At 38.8% G+C, this 21,421-nt stretch overlaps 1 protein-coding gene across 3 annotated transcripts in view; it reads right to left on the reverse strand.

Moving 5' to 3' along the window:
- CDK8 (cyclin dependent kinase 8) overlaps positions 1–21,421 on the reverse strand; it is a 154,178-nt gene that overhangs the window by 61,724 nt on the left and 71,033 nt on the right. For 2 of the 3 annotated variants that reach the window (XM_054015399.1, XM_054015398.1), the window contains exons 3-4: positions 14,736–14,846; positions 12,002–12,142 (exon numbers count right to left, since the gene is read on the reverse strand). In XM_054015399.1, the coding sequence (XP_053871374.1) occupies positions 12,002–12,142; positions 14,736–14,846 (252 nt within the window). Of the gene's footprint in view, positions 1–12,001; positions 12,143–14,735; positions 14,847–21,421 lie in introns of those variants that run through there. The other variant, XM_054015402.1, reaches the window with a different exon arrangement.

Here is a 21,421-nt window from a genome sequence, read left to right on the forward strand (position 1 = left end):
GAGCTTCTTAACCCTTTACAGGTAAAAGGATTTTGGAGTCTCTGGCCAGGAGGGATTTTAGAATACTGTACACAGGAGAGTTGTTACCCTTCCCTTTATAGTTATGACACAAACAACCACCATTCCCGAGGGGTTCGTAACTCAGATTCTAGTGTATATCTATGGTCAGTCCTTTTCTTACTTTGTGACTTTAAAGTGTGAGATTAGCTCTTTGATACAGGACTGGCACCTATAATTATGTTAGACATTTTATGCCACCTAATTGCATTGTTATAATAAATGTGCTCTTAATCATCAAATTTAAGTGCAATATGGTATTAAAATGATAAGAGGTACTTTAAGGCAAGCTCACTGAGAACTACAGACCGAGCAATAGTAAACCAAATGACTTTGAATTGCTGTCAGTCATGACATCAAAAGCAGAGTGTAAAATGTTTATATATTGATTTGACCTCTAAGTGAACTTTGGCATTTATTTGCTGAAGTAATTTAAAGGTACGCATAATAAAAGTTTACAAAAAGGTGACACTACATTGATGTTCTATCAAAAATATTGTTCTTCAGGTAGTAGGCATCTCCCTCACATTAGCTTGCTTCTTCCAATTACCCCTTCCACGGATTCCATACTACAGAGAGAATTAAAGAATACCATTACCAAAATATGCTTTGACTTTTTGAATTTATGTCACTAGTGTCCTAGAAAAAAAACCAACACTACATCATTTATAATATACTTGCACAGAGAAAAACAGAAATGTAGAGCTGGAAGGGACCTCGAGAGGGCAGTACCCAGTATACCTAGACCATCCCTGACAGTTATCTGTCTAACCTGACAGTTATCTTAACAACCTCCAACAACAGGGATTCCACAACATACTTTGGTAGCCAATTCCAGAACTTAACTACCCTTAGAGTTAGGAAGTTTTTCCTAACATCTAACCTAAATATCTCTTGCTGCAGACTAAGCCCATTCCTGCTTGTCCCAATTTCAGTGGACATGGAGAAAAATTAGCTACAGTTGTCTCTACAAATATGTTAAGGGCTATTACAGACTGTTATCAGATCCCCGTTCCCCAGTCTTCTTTTCTCAAGAACAAACATGCCAAGTTTTTCAACCTTTCCTCATAGGTCATGATTTCCAAACCTATCATCATTTTTGTTCTCTTCTGGACCCTCTCCAATTTGTCCATATCCTTCTTAAAGTGTGGCACCCAAAACTGGACACAATACTCCAGCTGAGCCCTCAACAGTGCCAAATAGAATGGGCTAATATTCTCCTGTGTCTTACATACAATACCCCTGTTAATACACCTCAGAATATTAGTTTTTCACAACTGCACCATACTGTTGGCGCCTATTCAATTTGTGAACCATTATAACCCACAGATTCTTTACTGCAGTACTACTGACTATTCTTCCTAACAATAGTACTTGGCACTTGTCTTTTCTGAATTTTATATTTGTTTCAGACCAACTCTCTAATTTATCAAGGTTGTTTTGAAATCCAATCCTGTCCTCCAAAGTGCTAGCAACCCTTCCCCAGCTTGTCTCCATCCCCAAATTTTATATTCTCCACTCTATTATCCCAGTCATTAATGAAAATGTTGACTAAATACCAGACCCAGAACTGACCCCTGTGGGACTCCACTAGATGTGTACACAAGCAGGAGAATCACAACTTTAGCTCGTAGTATAGAGGCAGCCTATGTACAGTTTTTTCAATCAATTGTTCACCACCTTTTAGTAATTTCAACTATACCATACTTCCCTGGTTTGCTTATGAGAATGTCACAGGTTACTTAAGCCTTATTAAAAGATATATCACATCTACTGCTTCCACGCTACTCAGTAGGCCAATAATCATGTTAAAGTTAATTAGGTTAGTTTGCATGATTTGTTCTTGACAAATCCATGTTGGCTATTACTTCTCCTATTATCCTGTAGGTGCCTGCAAATTGATTGTTTAATAATTTGTTCCAATTTCTTTCCATGTATCAAAGGTAGGCTGACTGATCTATAATTTCATGGGTCCTCTTCGCTTCCCTTTTTAAAGGTATGCATTGTGTTTGCTCTTCTCCAGTCGTCTGGGATCTCACCCACTCTCTGGGAGTTCTTGAAAATAAATTGCTAATGTTTCTGAAACTGCTTCAGCTAGTTCTTTAAGCACCCCGGGGTACTAACTTGAATACACCCATATTATCTAAATATTCTTTAACCTGTTTTTTCCCTATTTTGTTTTGTGTTCCTTTCCGCTTGATAATATTAACTGTGTTAATCATCTGGTCACAATAAACCTTTTTAGTGAAAACAGAGGCAAAAAACAGACAAACCTCAGCCTTCTTGATGTCATCCATCATTAACTCTCCTCCCCTACTAAGTAGTGGCCCTACCTTTTTCTTTGTCTTTCTCTTGCTCCTAATATATTTATAAAACTTCTTCCTATTGCCTTTTATGTCCCTTGCTAGGTGTAACTCATTTTGTGCCTTAGCCTTTCTGATTTGTCCCTACATGCTTGTGCTGTTCTCTTGCACTTATACTTAGCAATTTGTTCATATTTGCACTTTTTTGTGGGATTCCTTTTTGACTTTCAGGTCATTAAAGAGCTCCTGATGGAGCTAGATTGGCCTCTTACTAGTCTTCATATCTTGCATTCATATCAGAATAGTTTGCTACTGTGCCTTCAATATTGTGTCTGTGAAACTTCCAGCTCTCCTGAGAGACAAGGAGGGTAAGGTACGATCTCTTATTGGACCAAGTTCTGTTGGTGAGAGAGAAGCTATTGAGCTTACACAGAGCTCTTCTTCAGGTCAGACCCCGTCTAATACTCTGGGACCACCATGGCTACAACACTAATACAAGCTCACTGAGCTCCTTCGTCCCTTAGATCTTCTTTTCACTGGACCTTACAAGTTTGTTCAAGTCTACTTTTTTGAAGTCCACTCTCCTTATTCTGGTGCGCTTACATACCTAATTGTACTTAAGTTTAATGCTACTAAGTTTTACTTTTGTGAACTACCTGAGGTCTACTATGAATAGGTTGCAGGCAACACCAAGCATGCCATTTAAACACCCTAGACATTGCTTAGATTCACTGAAATACCTTACTCCAAGTTTAATCCCTAGCCAATTGTAAGGGCTTATCTACACTTACCGGAGGATTGACGCTGCCGCAATCTATGCATCAGCGGTCAATTTAACTGGTCTAGTGAAGACCGGCTAAAGCGATGGCCGATCGCTCTCCCATTGACTCCTGTACTCCACCTGATCGAGAAGAGTAAGGGGAGTCGACAGGAGAGTGTCTCCCGTCAACATCGCGTAGTGTGGACCTCATGGTAAGTAGATCTAAGCTATGTCAATTTGAGTTACGCTATTCACAACTCAAATTGCGTAGATTAGATCGACTTTTCCTTTTAGTGTAGACAAGGCCTAAGTGAGTGTACTGTATTTTCAGTGTGCGGATTACTAAAAGTTGATCCCAATCTTTGAACACAAAAAAAATTTTTCTTTTTTTTTTTTTAAACTTCAGACTACTCAAGAATCAAAATATTTTTATACATTGTATTTTATACAGGAACCATCATACACAAGTATATAGGTTTGAAGAAAATGTAGTTTTCTTTTACTAATGTGTATTTAAGCAGCTGCTTACAAATCAGAGATAGATCACTAATTTCTCTTCTTCAGTAGAGTTCTATGAAAAGAATTTTTTCATTTTAATCTGAGGAGAAAATTAGTGATGCATCCTTGTAACAGGATAAAGCATCAAAATTCTGGAGTACCCCTGAACAGAGAAGATAGGGAACCATGAGCTCCAAGGATGTCCTCCTCAGGATTTAGTAGCCCAGCCAAACCACAGTACAGGAGCAGCAGCAGCTCATTGTTGGTCTCTTTACTATGCTGCTGGGTTCAGTGCTCAGGTTCTCAGTTCAGAGAAGGGACAGTTGGCTCATACTGTTAGTGTGAAGAATTGGCATCCTTTGATCCGCTATTTGCTTTGCCTGCTTCTCACCCACCTCCACAAGAAGGAAGAAAAACCTGCTGTTCCTGTATTTTTTTTTTTTTTTTTTTTTTTTTTTTTTTTTTTTTTTTTTTTTTTTTTTACACACACACACACACACACACACACACACACACACACCCCTCCATTGTACTGTGGAAGAAGGGGAAAGAAGAGACAACAACGGGGTTACAGTAACAATGGGAAAGAGAGGAGGGACAGCAGAAAAGAATGCTGAGAAAGAAGTGAAGACAAAAATGAAGAAAATAAGGGGAGAGGGGGAATGCAATGAAGAGAAAGTAGTAACCTGGGAAGAGACAGCAGAAGGAAAATTAAGAACAAGGGAAAATCAGAGAAGTGTTTGAGATGAGATATAAAAGGACAGTCAAAAACAAAACTAGTAGTATTTAAAGAAAAGAATTAGATAAAACAGACATTGAACGGTTAAGATAAAACCTTAAGAAGCTATACAATAGAAGTGAAGGAAAGAAAAGGAACAAAAAAAGGCTTTTATAATTTCACAGATTTGGCAAACATATTATAATAAAATACTCCTGTTTATATGTGGGTGTATACACATACAGTTTTGATTATATTCTAAATGCAAATTCCCATTCTTGCATGATTTCCGAGGGAAATAGCCATTTTAGGACTCCCAGTGATTTTTGTGGATTGGCTAGTTTGGCAATCCGCAAAAATAAAAGTATCAAAGGGGTAGCTGTGTTAGTCTGGATCTGTAAAAGCAGCAAAGAGTCCTGTGGCACTTTATAGACTAACAGACGTATAGGAGCATGAGCTTTTGTGGGTGAATACCCACTTTGTCGGTTGCATGTCTCATGTATTCACCCACGAAAGCTCATGCTCCTATACGTCTGTTAGTCTATAAAGTGCCACAGGACTCTTTGCTGCTTTTACAAAAATAAAAGGTGATTTTCTCAGCACATTACTGCATAAACAGGAGTTAGGTTATTGCCCAAACCCTAGGTATTATCCTTCTAAAGAAAGATTCAGGACTTGCAAAAACTGCAGGTGCAAGAAAACTACAGATTCAGCAATTATAGTCTTTCTGCAGTTTTTACTGTTTCATACAGAATATCCTTCCATCACCATACACACCTACTTCTAAAAGCTAGATTTTAGCTTCTTTCATTATGAAGACAGCTTTCACAATATAAACTGATGTACTGTTGACTGCTAACTCTCCAGCAAAACACCAGCTTCAAATTCAATGCCTAACTAGTACCATTTAAATACTAACTTTAAGAAAGTTTACTAAATTGTCTCAGGTGGAGACAAAATACTTTTCAGAGACATGGAGTTCTTTCTTCTTCAAAGCAGAATTGACCTGCCACTCTACCGTCGACTTAAAAAAAAAAAAATATAGATTCTTTGTCTAGGAACAGGTTGGCTGACCTAGTGAGGAGGGCTTTAAACTAGGTTCGATGGGGGCAGGTAATGATACTGCGAGGTATGACTGTGAGCAGATCAGAAGTGACTTCAAGGCTCTGGGAGTAAGGGTGAAGGAGCTGGGGGCACAAGTGGTGTTCCCTTTGATCCTTCTAGTCAAGGGTAGGGGCCCAGGCAGAAACAGATGCATCCTGAAAATGAATGCCTGGCTCCAAGGATGTTGTCACCAGGAGCGCTTTAGCTTCCTTGACCAGAGGATGTTGTTCCAAGAAGAAGGATTGCTAAGCAGAGATGGGGTCCACCTATCGAGGAAGGAAAAAAAATATACTTGGATATAGACTAGCTAACCTACAGAAGAGGGCTTTAAACTAGGTTCGATGGGGCAGGTAACAAAAGCCCACCGGTAAGTCAAGAACATGGAGACCTGGGAGAAGGGTCAGAATCTGGGGAAAGCATGGGCTGTTGTAGCAGGGACAAGGGAGAGAAGAGAAAACATGGGGGAGGGGGGCAGGGAGGAATCAAATTATTTTCTTAGGTGTCTGTATACTAATGCGATAAATATGGGGAATAAGCAGGAAGAACTTGAAATGCTAGTTAATAAATAAACTATGACAAAGTTGGCATCAGAGACTTGGTGGGATAATACATGACTGGAATATTGGCATAGAAAGGTACAGCTTGCTCAGGAAGTTCACACAGGAAAAAAGGGAGGGGATATTGCCTTATATATTAAAAATGTATACACACTGACTGAGGTTGAGCTCGAAATAGGAGACAGACTTGTTGAAATACTCTGGATAAGGATAAAGAGGGAAAAACAAGGGTGATGTCATGGTAGGGGTTTACTACAGACCACCTAACCAGGAAGAAGAGAGGGGTGAGCCTTTTTTTGAGCAACCAACAAAATCATGTAAAGCAAAGGACTTGGCGGTAATGGGGGATTTTAACTCCCCAGACATCTACTGGGAAAATAACATAGCAGGGCACAGATTATCCAACAAGTTTTTGGAATGTACTGGAGACAATTTTTTAGTCCAGAAGATAGAGAAAGTACTACAGGAGAGCTGTTCTAGATTTGATTTTGACAAATAGGGAGAAACTGGTTGAGAATTTGAAAGGCGGAAGGCAGCATAGGTGAAAATGGTCATGAAATGATAGAGTTCATAATTCTCAGGAATGGTGGGAGGGAAAACAGCACAATAAAAATAATGGATTTCAAGAATGCACTTTAGCGAACTCAGGGAGTTGTTAGATCAGATCCCATGGGACACAAGTCTAAGGGGAAAAACAGTTCAACAGATTTGGTAGTTTTTTTAGAGAGACATTAATAAGGGCACAAGAATAAACTATCCCACTGCGTAGGAAAGATAGAAAGTATGGCAAGAGACCACCCAAGCTTAATCAAGAGATCTTCAATGATTTTAAACCCCAAAAAGAGTCTTTTAAAAAGTAGAAACTAGGTCAAATTGCAAAGGATGAATATAAACAAACAAGTACACCTCTACCTCGATATAACGCTGTCCTCGGGAGCCAAAAAATCTTACCGCATTATAGGTGAAACGGCGTTATATTGAACTTGCTTTGATCCATGGGATTGCGCCGCCCCGCCCCGCCCCCCTGGAGCAGTGGTTTACCATGTTATATCCGAATTCGTGTTGTATCGGGTCGAGTTATGTCAAGGTAGCGGTGTATATAGGGACAAAATCAGAAAGGCTAAGGCACAAAACAAGATTAAACTAGCTAGAGATATAAAGAGTAACAAGAAAGCATTCTCAAATACATTAGAAGCAAGAGGAAGACCAAGGACAGGGTAGGCCCATTACTCAATGAGTGGGGAAAAAACAATAAAAGAAAATGTGGAAATGGCAGAAGTGCTAAATGACTTTTTTGTTTCAGCCATTAGTGATTATCTTTGAAAAGTCATGGAAGACCGGAGAGATTCCAGAGGACTGGAAGAGAGCAAATATAGTGCCCATCTATAAAAAGGGAAATAAGGACAACCTGGGGAATTACAGACCAGTCATCTTAACTTCAGTATCTGAAAAGATAATGGAGCAAATTATTAAGCAATCCATTTGTAAACAACTAGAAGATAATAAGGTGATAAGTAACAGTCAGCATGGATTTGTCAAGAACAAACGTGTTAAACCAACCTAAGAGCTTTTTTTGACAGGGTAACAAGCCTTGTGAATGGGTAAAAAATGATAGATGTGGTATATCTTGACTTCAGTAAGGCTTTTGATACTGTCTCGCATGACCACCTCATAAACAAAACTAGGGATATACAACCTAGATTGAGAGACTATAATGCGGATGCATAACTGGTTGGAAAACTGTTCTCAGAGAGTAATCATCAGTGGTTCACAGTCATGCTGGAAGGGCATATCAATCAATTCTGGGTTGGGTTCTGTTCACTTTTTTCATCAATGATTTAGATAATGGCATAGAGAGTACACTTATAAAGTTTGTGGACGATATCAAGCTGCAAGGGGTTGCAAGTGCTTTGGAGGATAGGAGTAATTCAAAATGATCTGGACAAACTGGAGAAATGGCCTGAAGTAAACAATATAAAATTAAATAAGGACAAATGCAAAGTACTCCACTTAGGAAGGAACAATCAGTTGCGCACACACAAAATGGGAAATGACTGCCTATGAAGGAGTACTGCTGAAAGGGATCTGGGAGTCATAGTGGATCACAAGCTAAGAAAGAGTCAACAGTGTAACACTGTTGCGCGCACACACACACACACACACAAATACGCAAATATTCTGGAACGTATTAGCAGGAGTCTTGTAAGCAAGACACATGAAGTAATTTTTCCACTCTACTCCACACTGATTAGGCCTCAACTGGAGTATTGTGTCCAGTTCTGGGCACTACATTTCAGGAAACATGTGGACAAATTGGAGAAAGTCCAGAGAAGAGCAACAAAAATGATTATAGGTCTATTATAGGAAAATGACCCTATGAGGGAAAATTGAAAAAACTGGGTTTGTTTAGTTTGGAGAAGAGAAGACTGAGGGGGGACATAACAGTTTTCCAAGTACATAAAAGACTGTTACAAGGAGGAGGGAGAAAAATTGTTCTCCTTAACCTCTGAGGACAGGACATGAAGCAATGGGCTTAAATTGCAACAAGGGAGGTTTAGGTTGGACACTAGGAAAAACTTCCTGTCAAGGCAGTTAAGCACTTGAATAAATTGCCTAGGGAGGTTGTGGAATCTCCATCATTGGAGATTTTTAAGACCAAGTTAGACAAACACCTGTCAGGGATGGTCTAGATAATATTTAGTCCTGCCATGAGTGCAGGAGACTGGACTAGGTGACCTCTTGATGTCCCTTCCAGTCCTATGATTCTATCCTTGGAATTCTCTCCTGTAATTTCTCCCATCTCTCCTACATAGTTTTAAAATGAAGATAAATGTATTAAGCTATTGTTGCACATTACTGTACATGTTATACATACCTACAATTGCGATAAAGAGAGAACGCATTTTGACTTACAATGACAAGGAGAGTTTTTAAGGAAACAGAGTAGCAACATTTTACTCAGTTAATGGATTGCTGGAGAGTTATAAGGCTGGTATTTTAGCCCTGCACACTCAGATATCCTGGCAAAAGACATTTTTTTAATAGATTACATTTGGATTCAATTTTCTACTCCCAAATTAAGCATGAACTTCTACTACCCTGCCTTTGATAGCTAGAGATACAGGCCCACCCAGGTTCTGTTTTGCAAACTCATTTTGCTCTAGTATGGTACTGCCTCATTAAACGCCAGAAATATTGATTCAAAAAAGGAACCAAGCAAGTATTTTACAGACAGACAATCTCCACAGAAGAGAAACAATTTTCCAATGGCCCTGGAATAACTAAAGAAAACACCTCTAATATATACACTATTATCCCCTAAAGTGTAACTTAAATACATTTTAAATTGAGTGATTTTCTCTGCTGGTGAATGTTTCTGATGGACAACCCAGAAATAGAAGTTGCGTGTGAACATATATAGCATGGTCAGCCACAGAACAAGCTTCTGTACTGGAGGGGAGAGGGTAAAATGGGGTCCAACTACAGCTACTACTCCCCCCCCCCCAGCACCCTTTTGGTCCAAAAACTGAGCAGGGGAGACCCTTGAACTCTGGGAGCACCTGCACCCAGGTGATGCTTCCCCTTTCCCCATCAAGTGAGCTTGGGAGAAAACTGCAGAGAGGAGCCAGCAGAGACTCCAGCCAGCAGGGACAGATGCAGTCAAAGCAAGGGCCTTTGATCCTTTAGGCATGTGAACAACTTTCTACAATTTTAACTGGACATTCTGTGCCCTGTGCTGATCAGCTGTTTGCTCCAACTGTCCTGCTGCTGCTCTCATTCCCTCAGTGTCTCTTCACCTCAGCTTCATTCCACACCCTCTCCTCTTACCCTCTTCTCCCTGTATTGTCCCCATCAATCCCATTCCCCTCCCTTTTTATTTTCATTTAACTTATACCCTCTGAACTAAATCCCCACACACAAAAATTGTGGCCCCTAATATGACATTTGCTGCCACCACATTGTTCACTCTGCTTGTGTGCTATATCCCTTCCCTCACCTGGTCTCTGTCTAGATTATAAGCTTCTCAGCTCAGCAGGGACAGTCTACTGCTCTTTATCTGTATAGTGCCTAGCACAATATCACCCAAGACTCATCAGGTCCTTAGGTACCACTGTAATAAACATATTAAATAATAAACTTTCTGGCCAACAAACCTCATCAGTGTTCTGCAAGGACAGCTTCTTAGGATGAAAAGGCAGCTCAGTCTCCACGCCGATTCTTGGCTCTTTGCTCAAACTACTAAAAGGCGGCTGCCAATTTGCACTGGGCAAACCTGCATGCTGGACTGAGACCCACCAACTCATTTCACATACGTCACCAAGTAGCCATGATTTTGGCAACAACTTTTGGCAACTACCAACTTAAGATCATATTCAACTCACAGACCTAGATGTGAAAGGCTCTGTCATAAATTACCCATCTCCCGAGCCATCCAGTACACAATGTATGATTAATTTTTGCACTCTGATTAGATCACTTTTTTTTTTTTTTAAAGGTGTTCATAAATTTTCTGAAACTGTAGGAAGTCAAACAGTAGCAACATTTAGCTTCTTGAGGACAGTTCTCTTGCTTTCTTTACCACTCTAACAAATATACTGAAAGATAAAGAAGCAGGCATAAAGTTGCAAAAAACCACTCAACAGCGTATTTTGGTTTGAAACAAGATGTTTCTAAACAATTACAAGAACGTATGTCCTATGTATTTCTACATACTTTTGAAGTTAACTCTTCTAGCTCATAAAGTAATGAAAAAATATTAACCACAAATTTTACAAAAGAAATCTTTTCCATTGAGTGGTTGAGGCTTCTTTTTTCAAGTTTATAACACTGTCAGAGAATTATAAGTAATAGCCACGCAGTACAATTATTTATTTTCATGAACAAAGTTTCCTTACATTTTCAGTTCTCTGAAAATTCAATTTTACAGAGAGGATAAAACTGTTTCATCCATTTACACAGTACTATGGGCACTATTTTAACATTTGCTAGAAATGAACATGAAAGATAAAATAACCATCATTAACTACATTTCAAGGAGGATCATTAAACTAGATGAAAGGCCTAAAAACTGACACTGCAGTAGCTAATATGGGCTTTAATGCATTAAGTATAAATCAACACTAGCACTGCAGGCATGCGCATGTGAAGGGTCAAACTAGCTCTACATCAGAAGCTATATACGCTACTTATATGCATTACTGAAATTTCAGTGATTAGGAGCTAAATTATCATTTACAGCATTATGTTCAGAGATAGTTTGAAAAGAATGTGCTATTAAAAACCTCATTATATTTACTGGCTTTTAGAAGAAAAGAATAAAAGCTACAGATAATTGTGCAGTAAGAAAGGGCAATTTAGGATTTAACTCTGAAGATGGAACAGTCAGACACACCATCTATTATTATTCTATGCAAAAAGTCATGAGCATATGTTCCAGAGGCAACTAAATGTATAGTGAATTGGAAAAAGTGTTTATCAAGTTTACATGTTAACTGCAATTTACTTGGATTTTTAATAAACACTTGCTCAGGCAGTCAAAGTTTTGCTTGTAATGTATTTATAATAAACAAGGGCTATTCGCAAAAGGCCTTCAAAGAAATCTACAGAGCAATAACGTTGGTAGCTTTTGAAAGACCTCTCATGTTTTTATTCCAGTGTATTAAAGTATATATATTAGTATCTCCTCTGACATTTTTAACAGATAATTTTTTTTTTAATTGTGTGCATGCCTTTTTACTTTAAAAGTTGCTGACAGCCAAATATCCACCCCCAATTACATACACATGCAACTTCTAATGACTTAACAAAATAAAAACCAATCAGACATGCGTCATTTTTATAAGAATGGAATCATCAAATGCGTGTCAAATAATAGCAGGCTTTACACATATGTTTTACATTCTTAGCACATAAAGGTCTATTTGCTAATGACTACTGGTAAAGACAATAATCTTTGCTCTCAAATCTTCTACCCCGTGTTAATCCCCACTGCAGGTCAACTTACCAAATCCCTGTGTAACACCCAGTTAGCATGCAGGTAGTGAATACCATCTAGGATCTGATACAATAATGACTTCACCATTCCCCGAGGTAACTGAACTGGTTTCTTGTTTGCTTTAGAAGCTCTGTGAAACTTGATTATGTGCTGGAAGAGAAAAATATCAATAGTAACAAGAAAAAAAATGTAATGTTTTGATCTATAATGTTTTACAAAAAAGAGAAATCTCCAGTGATTCCTTATGTAGCCCTGTCAGTTGCTTTTTTAATCTTTTTTTATTGCTATACATTTTTAAAACCATGTAATTTAAAAGTTATTACAAGAATAATAGCATCTAAAGTATTATGATACAAAACACTCATTTACAGGTAAAAACTAAAGAAAATTAAAATGAAAGATATCATCCCAAGGAAGTTTTTTATATAAATTACCAAAATTTAAAAAAAAAAATTTTTTTTAAAGTTACCACCAGTTTAAAAGTCAGTTTTCAAAACAATTTCCTCAACCCCTCATTAACGTGGTAGCTTATTAAAACGAAAAGAATACAACTCTAATCTATTCTCATTAGACATGCAATTTATTTTTTGCATCTCAGCACAATAATAATAAATCAGTCAGTTTATAGTCCGTATCACTTTCAGGTTCTCTTGCACTAGCACAATGCAATATTTGGGTTGCAATCACTGCAAGGGAATATTTGCATCAAACTTTTTCCTTTGGAATTTTAAAAACTCTCTTTTACAGTAGCTTGACGAGGAAATGCATGTGTGTGCAGCTGTTTGCTTCCACCCTTCTGAAAAAGGAAACCCTAAAATTAAGAAGTAATTGTTGGAAGAAATCATGAACATTGTCAGGTTCACCATCCATCCAAAGTTAATAATCATCTGGTAAGTCATAGGTAGAAAGTTTTTATTATTGCTATGCTTATTTGCATACCCAGAACAAATGAAGTCCAAGAGGACTTCTAGACTGTAAACTGTGATGCCTAAAGGTCCGATGCTACCACCTTCAACAGAAGAGGCTGTGTCATGGTGTTAGCTACCACTTCAAGTATTTCCTCCTTTCTACAAGTTCCTTGGCGTCAGGGGATTGTTATGTGTTTGCATAGTGCCTAGCATGGTAGAGCCTGATCCATGTCGGAGTCTCCTCTAGGCACTACCATAACACAGCCAGACTGTTTTCATGCAGGTACTATCATCATCCAGAAGACAAAACAGCTATGGAATTCAGGTGTTTACATAAAATGCAAGGACCTCAAGCTGGGTGTTGCTCATGTGCTGCTGATATTTGGGTCATTGTCTCCTAGGTATAACTGTCCACCACAATGTTCGGAGCTAATTCAGAACTTTCTATCTTCAAAATAATAATAAAACATTACTCAAGTGTTCCTAAACATCTGTACTTTATCATTTCATGAACATGGGCAAAACATGAAAAAGGGGCCACATTAGCCTTGTGCTCTCTACATTCCAGAACTTAGCAGTCTGCAAGATAAATACCATGATTACAGCCACTTTTATACCAATGTAAAAGGTAAGCCTAAAAGTTTTAAATTTTAATACCAGCAATATAACAAGTACTAAAACTGGAAGAGAACACCTGTGTCAAATTATAGTTGAGGATGGTTTCTCTTTGCACTAGTCCTTAGTCATATCCTACTAAACTATACCTAATTATAAGGCACAACACATTTTAGATTCAAATTTATTTCCATCCAAGAGATACCTGTTCTTATCTCACTGTCCATTATTATAAGTTACAGAGAGCAGAAATGCTAAATCATGGAAGGGGTTATAGAAATCTTTATATATGTACATAAGTAAATCCCATCTCACATCAAACTTTGATATTTTCATTGTGTCCCTCTTTTTGAAACCTCGTAACACTTTATTATTATTAATTATTATTATTATTATTGTCACAGGAGGTCAAAGGATTTGACAGCTATGCTCAGAATCCAAAACAAAATAGATTGTGTCCCTTTAAATTAAACTTCCGTGAAATCAAGCTGAATGATGGTGGTTTGGGTACTTGTTTACCAACATTACAGCTAAATTTTCCAGTTAATGACAAGAAATTAACAGGGGAGCCTGGCACTTCTGTTGGCATTACTATTTTATTTTCTCTGGATGCTGTACATTTATATTTTAAAAAAAAAACTAATTCACAACTAAAAAGGTTAGTTATTTTAAAAAAGATGAAGCCGTAGAGGGAGAACATGAGATCAGCGGGAAGACCCCAACTCTGAAGTAAGTCAATGAACTTTTTATGTCTGTACATTTTGATTGAGCCTATTTGGTTTATTCACAGGTCAGATACAGTGTAAGTTAGCATGAGGCATGTTCCAGTGCACTTCACCACTGATCTCAGTTTGTGATGCATGCTGTGTGTCCCAGAGTCTTTCCTTACATTCCAAAGGATGTCAAACGGTATTTTCAGACAAAAATACAGCAATCCAACTAAAATACAAAAGCTCTTATTAATAAAATAATGATTAGAAAGGTATACACTATAGCTGAACAAATATTACAGTAATTAATTTTGTAAATATCACTGCAGAATGCAGGTCTAAATACTATTTCTGAAAATAAAGATTAACAATGTAGCAAACACTATACAAGTATGAGACATCTTTTTCCCCACACACATTGTTTTTCAGTTGTGGTACACTTATCATTTATCAGTTTATCTGTTCCTGACTGAAACCCAAAACCCATTATCTACAAGCAATTCATCTTACCCAGAGGTCATGTTCAGCATAGTCAAAGAGAAGCCACACTTTCCTGTCAGCATGAGACAAAAACACCTTTTGCAAAGAAATGACGTTTGGATGCTTGAGCTCTCGCAGCAGCTGCAAAACAAAGAAAATCCATTACAGAAACATCTATGCCACCAGAGTCTGCAATAGGATGGGGTGGGATTGGCCAAATAATATGTTTGTAATTTAAGACCTTGTAAAGAAGCCTATTTTTTTAAAAAAATTAATCTTTGAGGCCTTTAATCCACAGAAAAACAGCATATGTTTCATTTTATTTGTTTTTTCTACTGAAGGAATTAGGTGTGAACTTGAAAATAGATTTAAACTGGGTCACACATCTCCCTTAAAATAGGGCCATCTATATCTTAAGTATACATTTTTTGAGCATTTACCTCAATTAAACAGTGAAGTTACTTAATTAAAATTTTATAACTTTTTTCATAGGATCAGCACAGTTCTCTACAAATATATGCGAACTGTGAGTTTTCATATCAAATTTTCCCTCCTCATCAGTTCCCATACTTGATAAAAGCCTTTGTGATTCCCCAATTCCTTCCTCACCAGCTCGTAACCACCTCAAAGCCCTACATCCTGATAACTACTCTAAGGCTTTGTCTACACGATGTACCTTTTAGCAACATGGCTATGCCGCTAAAAGGTGTAGCTCAAGAGGTCTCAAACTCAAATGACCAAGAGGGTCACATGAGGACTAGTGCATTGGCCCGAGGGCCGCATCACTGACAGCCCCCTCACTGCCCCCAGCCCCACCCCCACTCCACCCCTTCCATGAGGCCCCGCCCCTGCTCCGTCTCTTCTCCACCTCCTCCCATGAGCGTGTGGCTCCCTGCTCCTCCCTCCTGGAAAGTGCTAAGCGCCACCAACAGTAATGCACCTCACTCAAAGGACAAAACACGCACTTAGTTAGATTTACTTCTGTTAAAGCCGCCCCCACTGCACTGGGCTGCATCACTACTCCATCCCTGCTCTGCCTCTTCCAGGGGTGGCAGGTTTGTAGAAATTTTGGTGGTGCCCAGAACCTGCCCCCCCCCCAAATTCCACCCCCACCTGCCTAAGGCTCTGGGAGGGAGTTTGGTTGGGGGAGGGGGTCTGGGGTGCAGACTCTGGGATGGAGTTTGGGTGCTGGCTCCGGGCTGGGGCAGGGATGGGGGTGCAGGCTCTGGGATGGAGTTTGGGGAGAGGAGTGGGTGCAGGGGTGAGGGCTGTGGGCTGGGGATGAGGGGTTCGGGGCATTGGAGAGGCTCAGGAGTAGGGCAGAAGGGCAGGGGAAGGGCAGCCTGCCCTGGCCATAGTGGAGGGGGGCACTAGGACCCTGCGGCAGCAGGTGATGCTGGAAGCCAGCGGAGTGGAGTCAGCATCAGCTGTAGGCTCCGGGGCGGTGAAGGGGCAGCAAGTGAGCCCATGGGACACAGCTCTCCCGCCAACAAAAAAAATTCCACCCCCAACAAGCGGTGGATAGCACTCCTGCAGACAAAGTGCTGTTCAGATCGGCGCTTTTCATCGGCAACACTTTTGTCGTTCATGGTACCCCTGAACAACAGAAGTTGTGTCGTTCAAAGCCTTACAGTCATTTAAGGATGGGACTCCTTTAGAGGTGGTCAATAACATACAACTGGAAGGAGTAAGCAACTACCTGATGAGTTTAGGTGAAAAAAGTATGAGACCTAAGTCTACAGGACCAGGACAGTAGGCAGAACAAGCCTGTTGGGGTTCTATTGTTCACGTCAACAACTCTGCAATTAAGGCACATTCAAAAATCATATGGTTTGTAAAGATGTTACTTTAAAATATTTTGCTCCAATGTTTCTTTAACAAGTGTTGCTTATTATTAATGTTAAGATTTTGTCATGGTTATTTTTAGTAAAAGTCATGGACAGGCCACCACCATGGAGGGGGACACAGCACTGGCTTCAGCCCCTGTCGCAGCCCCGATTCTGGCCAAAGCAACGGGCACACAGCCCTGGCTCTGGCTGCAGCCACTGGGGGCGGTGGTGTGGGGGGGGAGGGGGGAAAGGAGGAGAGGAGGGGAAGGGAGGAAGACACAGCCATGGAATCCATGACCAAATTGCATCCCTACTTATTAAGAAAGTAGAACAGATGGATATTTTGTCAACTTGTGGGCTGCAAATGGAACATTTATTAAGACAAGCCATGGCTAACTTTAGATTTAATTTTCAACGTGTATTTAAGAGGTCTCATTACAAGATAATACATTAAGTCTGCCAGAGAAGATCGATCTCTCACACACACACACACACACACACACACACACCCACACCCACACCCACACCCACCCAGCATCTGGCTAGTTTACAAACATAAGCACAGTTAATGAAAATAGTATTTGAATATAAAATGTTGAAGAAATAAACAGATTACCATTTTCTATTTCTAAAATTAAACCTGCTTCTAAAACTGTTTTCCCTGCAAGTGGGAGTTCAAAGGAAAGATTCTGATGTAACTGGAAATATACTGCTGAACTAACAAAAGGAAAATTATAGCTTACGCCAGCCAGCTCCATTCCACTTTATCAGTCCTTTATTAATCAAGTACAATGACAATTCTAGCTCTGATTGAAATGGTGATAGAAGAATGGATATTTGAATACATTTGGTGTACTATCTTAAAAAAAAAAAAAAACATACTACACACATGGTCTGATAACAGATGCTTCATAAAGTAAAAGAAATTTTCAAACCACCTTGCAAATTATCACTTATTGCTCCATCCAAAAACACTGGTATGACTTTTTTTTTTAAAACTGAAAGTTGATTTTAAGAATAGTGCAAATATGACAAAAACAGAAGCATTTTAATACGCAGGTTCTCAATCCTCAAATTTTCTGAGTTTCATATCAGATTTTCCATTCCAAGTTTGGTTTTATGTAGATATACTTTAATAAAGTTGTGTATTCTTATGAACCAAATATTCAGCTCCACAACACTAAAAGTGGAGACCAAAATGCAAAGATATGATGAAAACAAAGCGCTGCTTTATTATTTGAAAGTGTTCTACAAGGAAGCTTGCAACAGAAAAGCCAATATATAAGGAAAGATTATTCAATATTGCCAACTCTAATGATTTTATTGCAAGCCTTATAGTATTCGGTATATTTCCTAAAGCCCCAGTTCCTGGAGTTGGGTAATTATGAGAATCTCAGCTTTCATTTTTTAGAAGAGGAAATTTCTAGCCCTAATATTGGGGGGTGGGGGGGGAGGAGGAGGGAAGAGAGCTAAAAACATGAAAACTAAACATTCGAACCAGAAGACCAAACCCTCCCCAAACATTCTGGGTCTTTTTTATTTTAAAAAGTCTCATGATTTTTAAGTCTCTTTAAAAAAATCCCACTTGAAGTTAGAAACTCTGCTTGCTTTGACAAAAACAAAAAAACTAACTATCCTACCTACCCACGGACTTACTCTAGACGAACCTCAGGAATAGATAATGAGGGCGGTGGGAGGGGAGCTATAGCTTCCTCCTGACCCCCCAAAATATGTAGAGTTTGCATTAATAAAGGAAACCGTGAGTTTGAAACAAAAAGTTCATTTATCTTTATTAAAAGGTGGACAAATTCAGTTCGGGCACAAAACTACTCATCCAAAGCCTTATTTTTAAAACACAATTTAAAAAAAAATTATTTACAAAGTTGACAGTTTCAGACAACAAGCTTCACCCTAGTTTTCATTAAATTACCTCTTTGGCAACACCTATAAGCTGTGAGTGAGTTATGTTCTTGTGTACATATAAAATCATATGCCAGTTGAGACATGGATTGTCCATTATAGATCGAAACCATGTTTTAAAATGATGAGCACTGAAACTACACTCACGTATAGCATTGGCTGCCAATACCATCAAAATATTGTTATCAACTTCATCACCTTGGAAAACAGCTGACATTCAATCCGGCTGAGCAAACATATTTTTGAACTGACTTCAAACTATCTTTCTGTAAGCTGACAGTTGGTTTGCAATAGATAAATCTGAGTAATCAGCTGATCCTACTTGAAATCAGAACCAAACAACCACATCTTGCACCTGTGTTTTTCATGTTTCGAGCAGAGAGTTTCAAGGCTGAATAATTTTGTAGTCTCTGTTCAAATCTTGATTGAATGCTGGACACTGTAAAAAGTCAATTACGGTAAAGCAGATGTTCTTCTAAAAAATACATTTGCTGTATTTGGATAGCTGAGGTCACCTGTCCCTATTTATATTTCCTTGAGAATTTCTCTTCCTTGGAAGCTCAGACATGTCAACTATCTTTAAACTCTTCTCCCAGAATAAGTGGCGGCTTTCATCTGATCGGATGGACTGAAGTGAACATAGTTTTCGTAAGAAATTCACCTTCTGTTGAAGAGATGTCTGACCCTGTAGAGGCTGAACAGATTGTCTATCATAGGTAGGATTTTTCAGCTTAGCACAATAACGAGGACATTAAAAACTTTTCCATTTTAGGTGCAATGCCACCAATTTGTACTCTCCTTTAAGGATTCATTGCATCCTTTGTAGCCTCCCAAGCTGCAAACAGTGCAAGGTAGTTCTCAGAAACTGAATCCAATGCTACTGCACAGAGTGCATCTTGTTGGACAGAGGACACAGATGCCTGTTAATGTACTTAACACTTCAGGTTTAATGTCCCGAAACACAGCATCTCATCTGGGTGAGGTTTTCATTAATTCTGTGATTTTATAAACAGTTGCACCAATATCTCTTAGGTTAGTATTATTTTTAACACATCCTGGGCATACCAACTTCAAGGCATGCCTATAGCAATAAGTAAATATAACTCATGGTTCCTCCTGCTGCAATCTGTTGCTACATATCAAGTGTTTCTCAACCTGGGAGTCATAATCCCTGGAAAAGGGAGGGGGGTTTGAGGGACAGGTTGGTGGGGCGGGGGTCATAATCGAAGGTAAGTAAAAAACCTGTGTGCGCCAGATCAAAGTCCATTTTTACACAGAAAAAACTGTAAATTCACTTTTTACAAATTGCAAGTTTTATACAGTCCTTCAATCAGGCACTTGTGCTCATTCTGTACCAGCTAATTTTTCTTTTTTACTTTGGGTTGAACTGAATAAACGCTCAGCAGCAGGTGTTTCTCCACAGATAATTTATTTCATTGCTTTGTTTTTAATCGCAACCATCAATGTGAATCCCAATTCAGATAAATAGGACATTGTGAATGGAATTAAAAACTTTCAAAGCTTCAGTTACAAGTTCGGGATACTCATGCTTCTGTGCCATCCAAAACATGCACATGTCTTCTGAAGAAAACAAACACTGAAGTGTTTTATCAGATAAAAGCTCAATAAGTTTATCTTGTAATTTTCCTGTAAATTCAGCAGACTCAACTACTCTTTTGTTGAGCAGATTAATTATCCACCTACCGCCAAGTTCATTGTCAGGTGGGAAGTAATCCTGCAGCTGCTTTTTAAGTTCAAGAATATGTTCAATCATAATGTTTAATTGTTTCACACTCGGCATCGGCAATCAATTTCATAAACTCGCAACTCGGAGGAAATGACTCAAAGTTTCCACTCTGAAGCTGAGCAGACCAGGCTCCAAGTTTCTTTCCAAAGGCTCTCACTTTGTCTCCCAACACAATTATGTTTTTGTGTCATCCTTAAAAACTCATTCAGATGACTGAAGACGTCTGGCTAAGTAATCCAACTGAAGAAGTTGTGATGGGTTGCTGAACTATTTAGTAAAAGAAGAACCCTGATCCTGTAGAAACACAAGTACTTCAGCTTGCAATTCAAAAGGCTGCCTAACACTTTTCCCCGTGAGAGCCACCTCACTTCAACATACAAGGGAAGACTTTTATGACGTGTGCCCATTTAATCACATAAAGCTGCAAACAGGTGAGCTGATGGAGGCCGACTTTTTATGAAATTCACAACTTTTACAGACACCTCACACACCTGATGCAACTCAGAAGGCATTCCTCCTTTTGCAACAAGTCCTTGCTGATGTAAGAAGCAATGGATCCAAATTGCATGTGGCATAATTGTTTTTAATCGTCCAACAAGCCCATTGTTCTTGCCAGTCCATTGTATTGGCACTGTCACTGCATATAGCAACAGATTTGTCCCCAATCAATTTCAAAATATTCGGTAGCTTCAAACATGTTAAATAGACATTCACCAGTTGTGTGGCTAGGCAGCACTTTACAGAAGAGCATATTTTCCTCAGCAGTAGTATATGAACTACATTGAACAAAAGCTAAGAACTGCCCTGAGCCTGAAATATCTGTTGATTCATCAAACTGAACAGCCAGAAAATTCACACCATTTAAAAAAAAAATTCCCCAACTGCTCACAAATGTCAACCATTTCATTAATATACCTCAAAACTCTATCATTTGATAAAGGAATAGCTTTAAGCTTATTTGCCTCTTCATGGCCAAGCACACTTGTAACCATATCTAATGCCACAGGAATTATGAGATTCTCAGTTATTGTATGTGCCTTACATCTTTGGGCAATACGAAGTGACACAAGATATGAAGCTTCAAGAGCATTCTTACTGACATTACTTATATTCAACATCAGTGTTTGCTGGCTATTCAAACTGTTCAATTTTCCCTTAAAGAACAAGTCTCTTGAGTTCTTTAACTGTGAATATTTACTTTCCAAATGCCAAATTAATTT

This window comes from Malaclemys terrapin, chromosome 1 (genome assembly GCF_027887155.1).
Source record: "Malaclemys terrapin pileata isolate rMalTer1 chromosome 1, rMalTer1.hap1, whole genome shotgun sequence".
Taxonomy (NCBI): domain Eukaryota; kingdom Metazoa; phylum Chordata; order Testudines; family Emydidae; genus Malaclemys; species Malaclemys terrapin.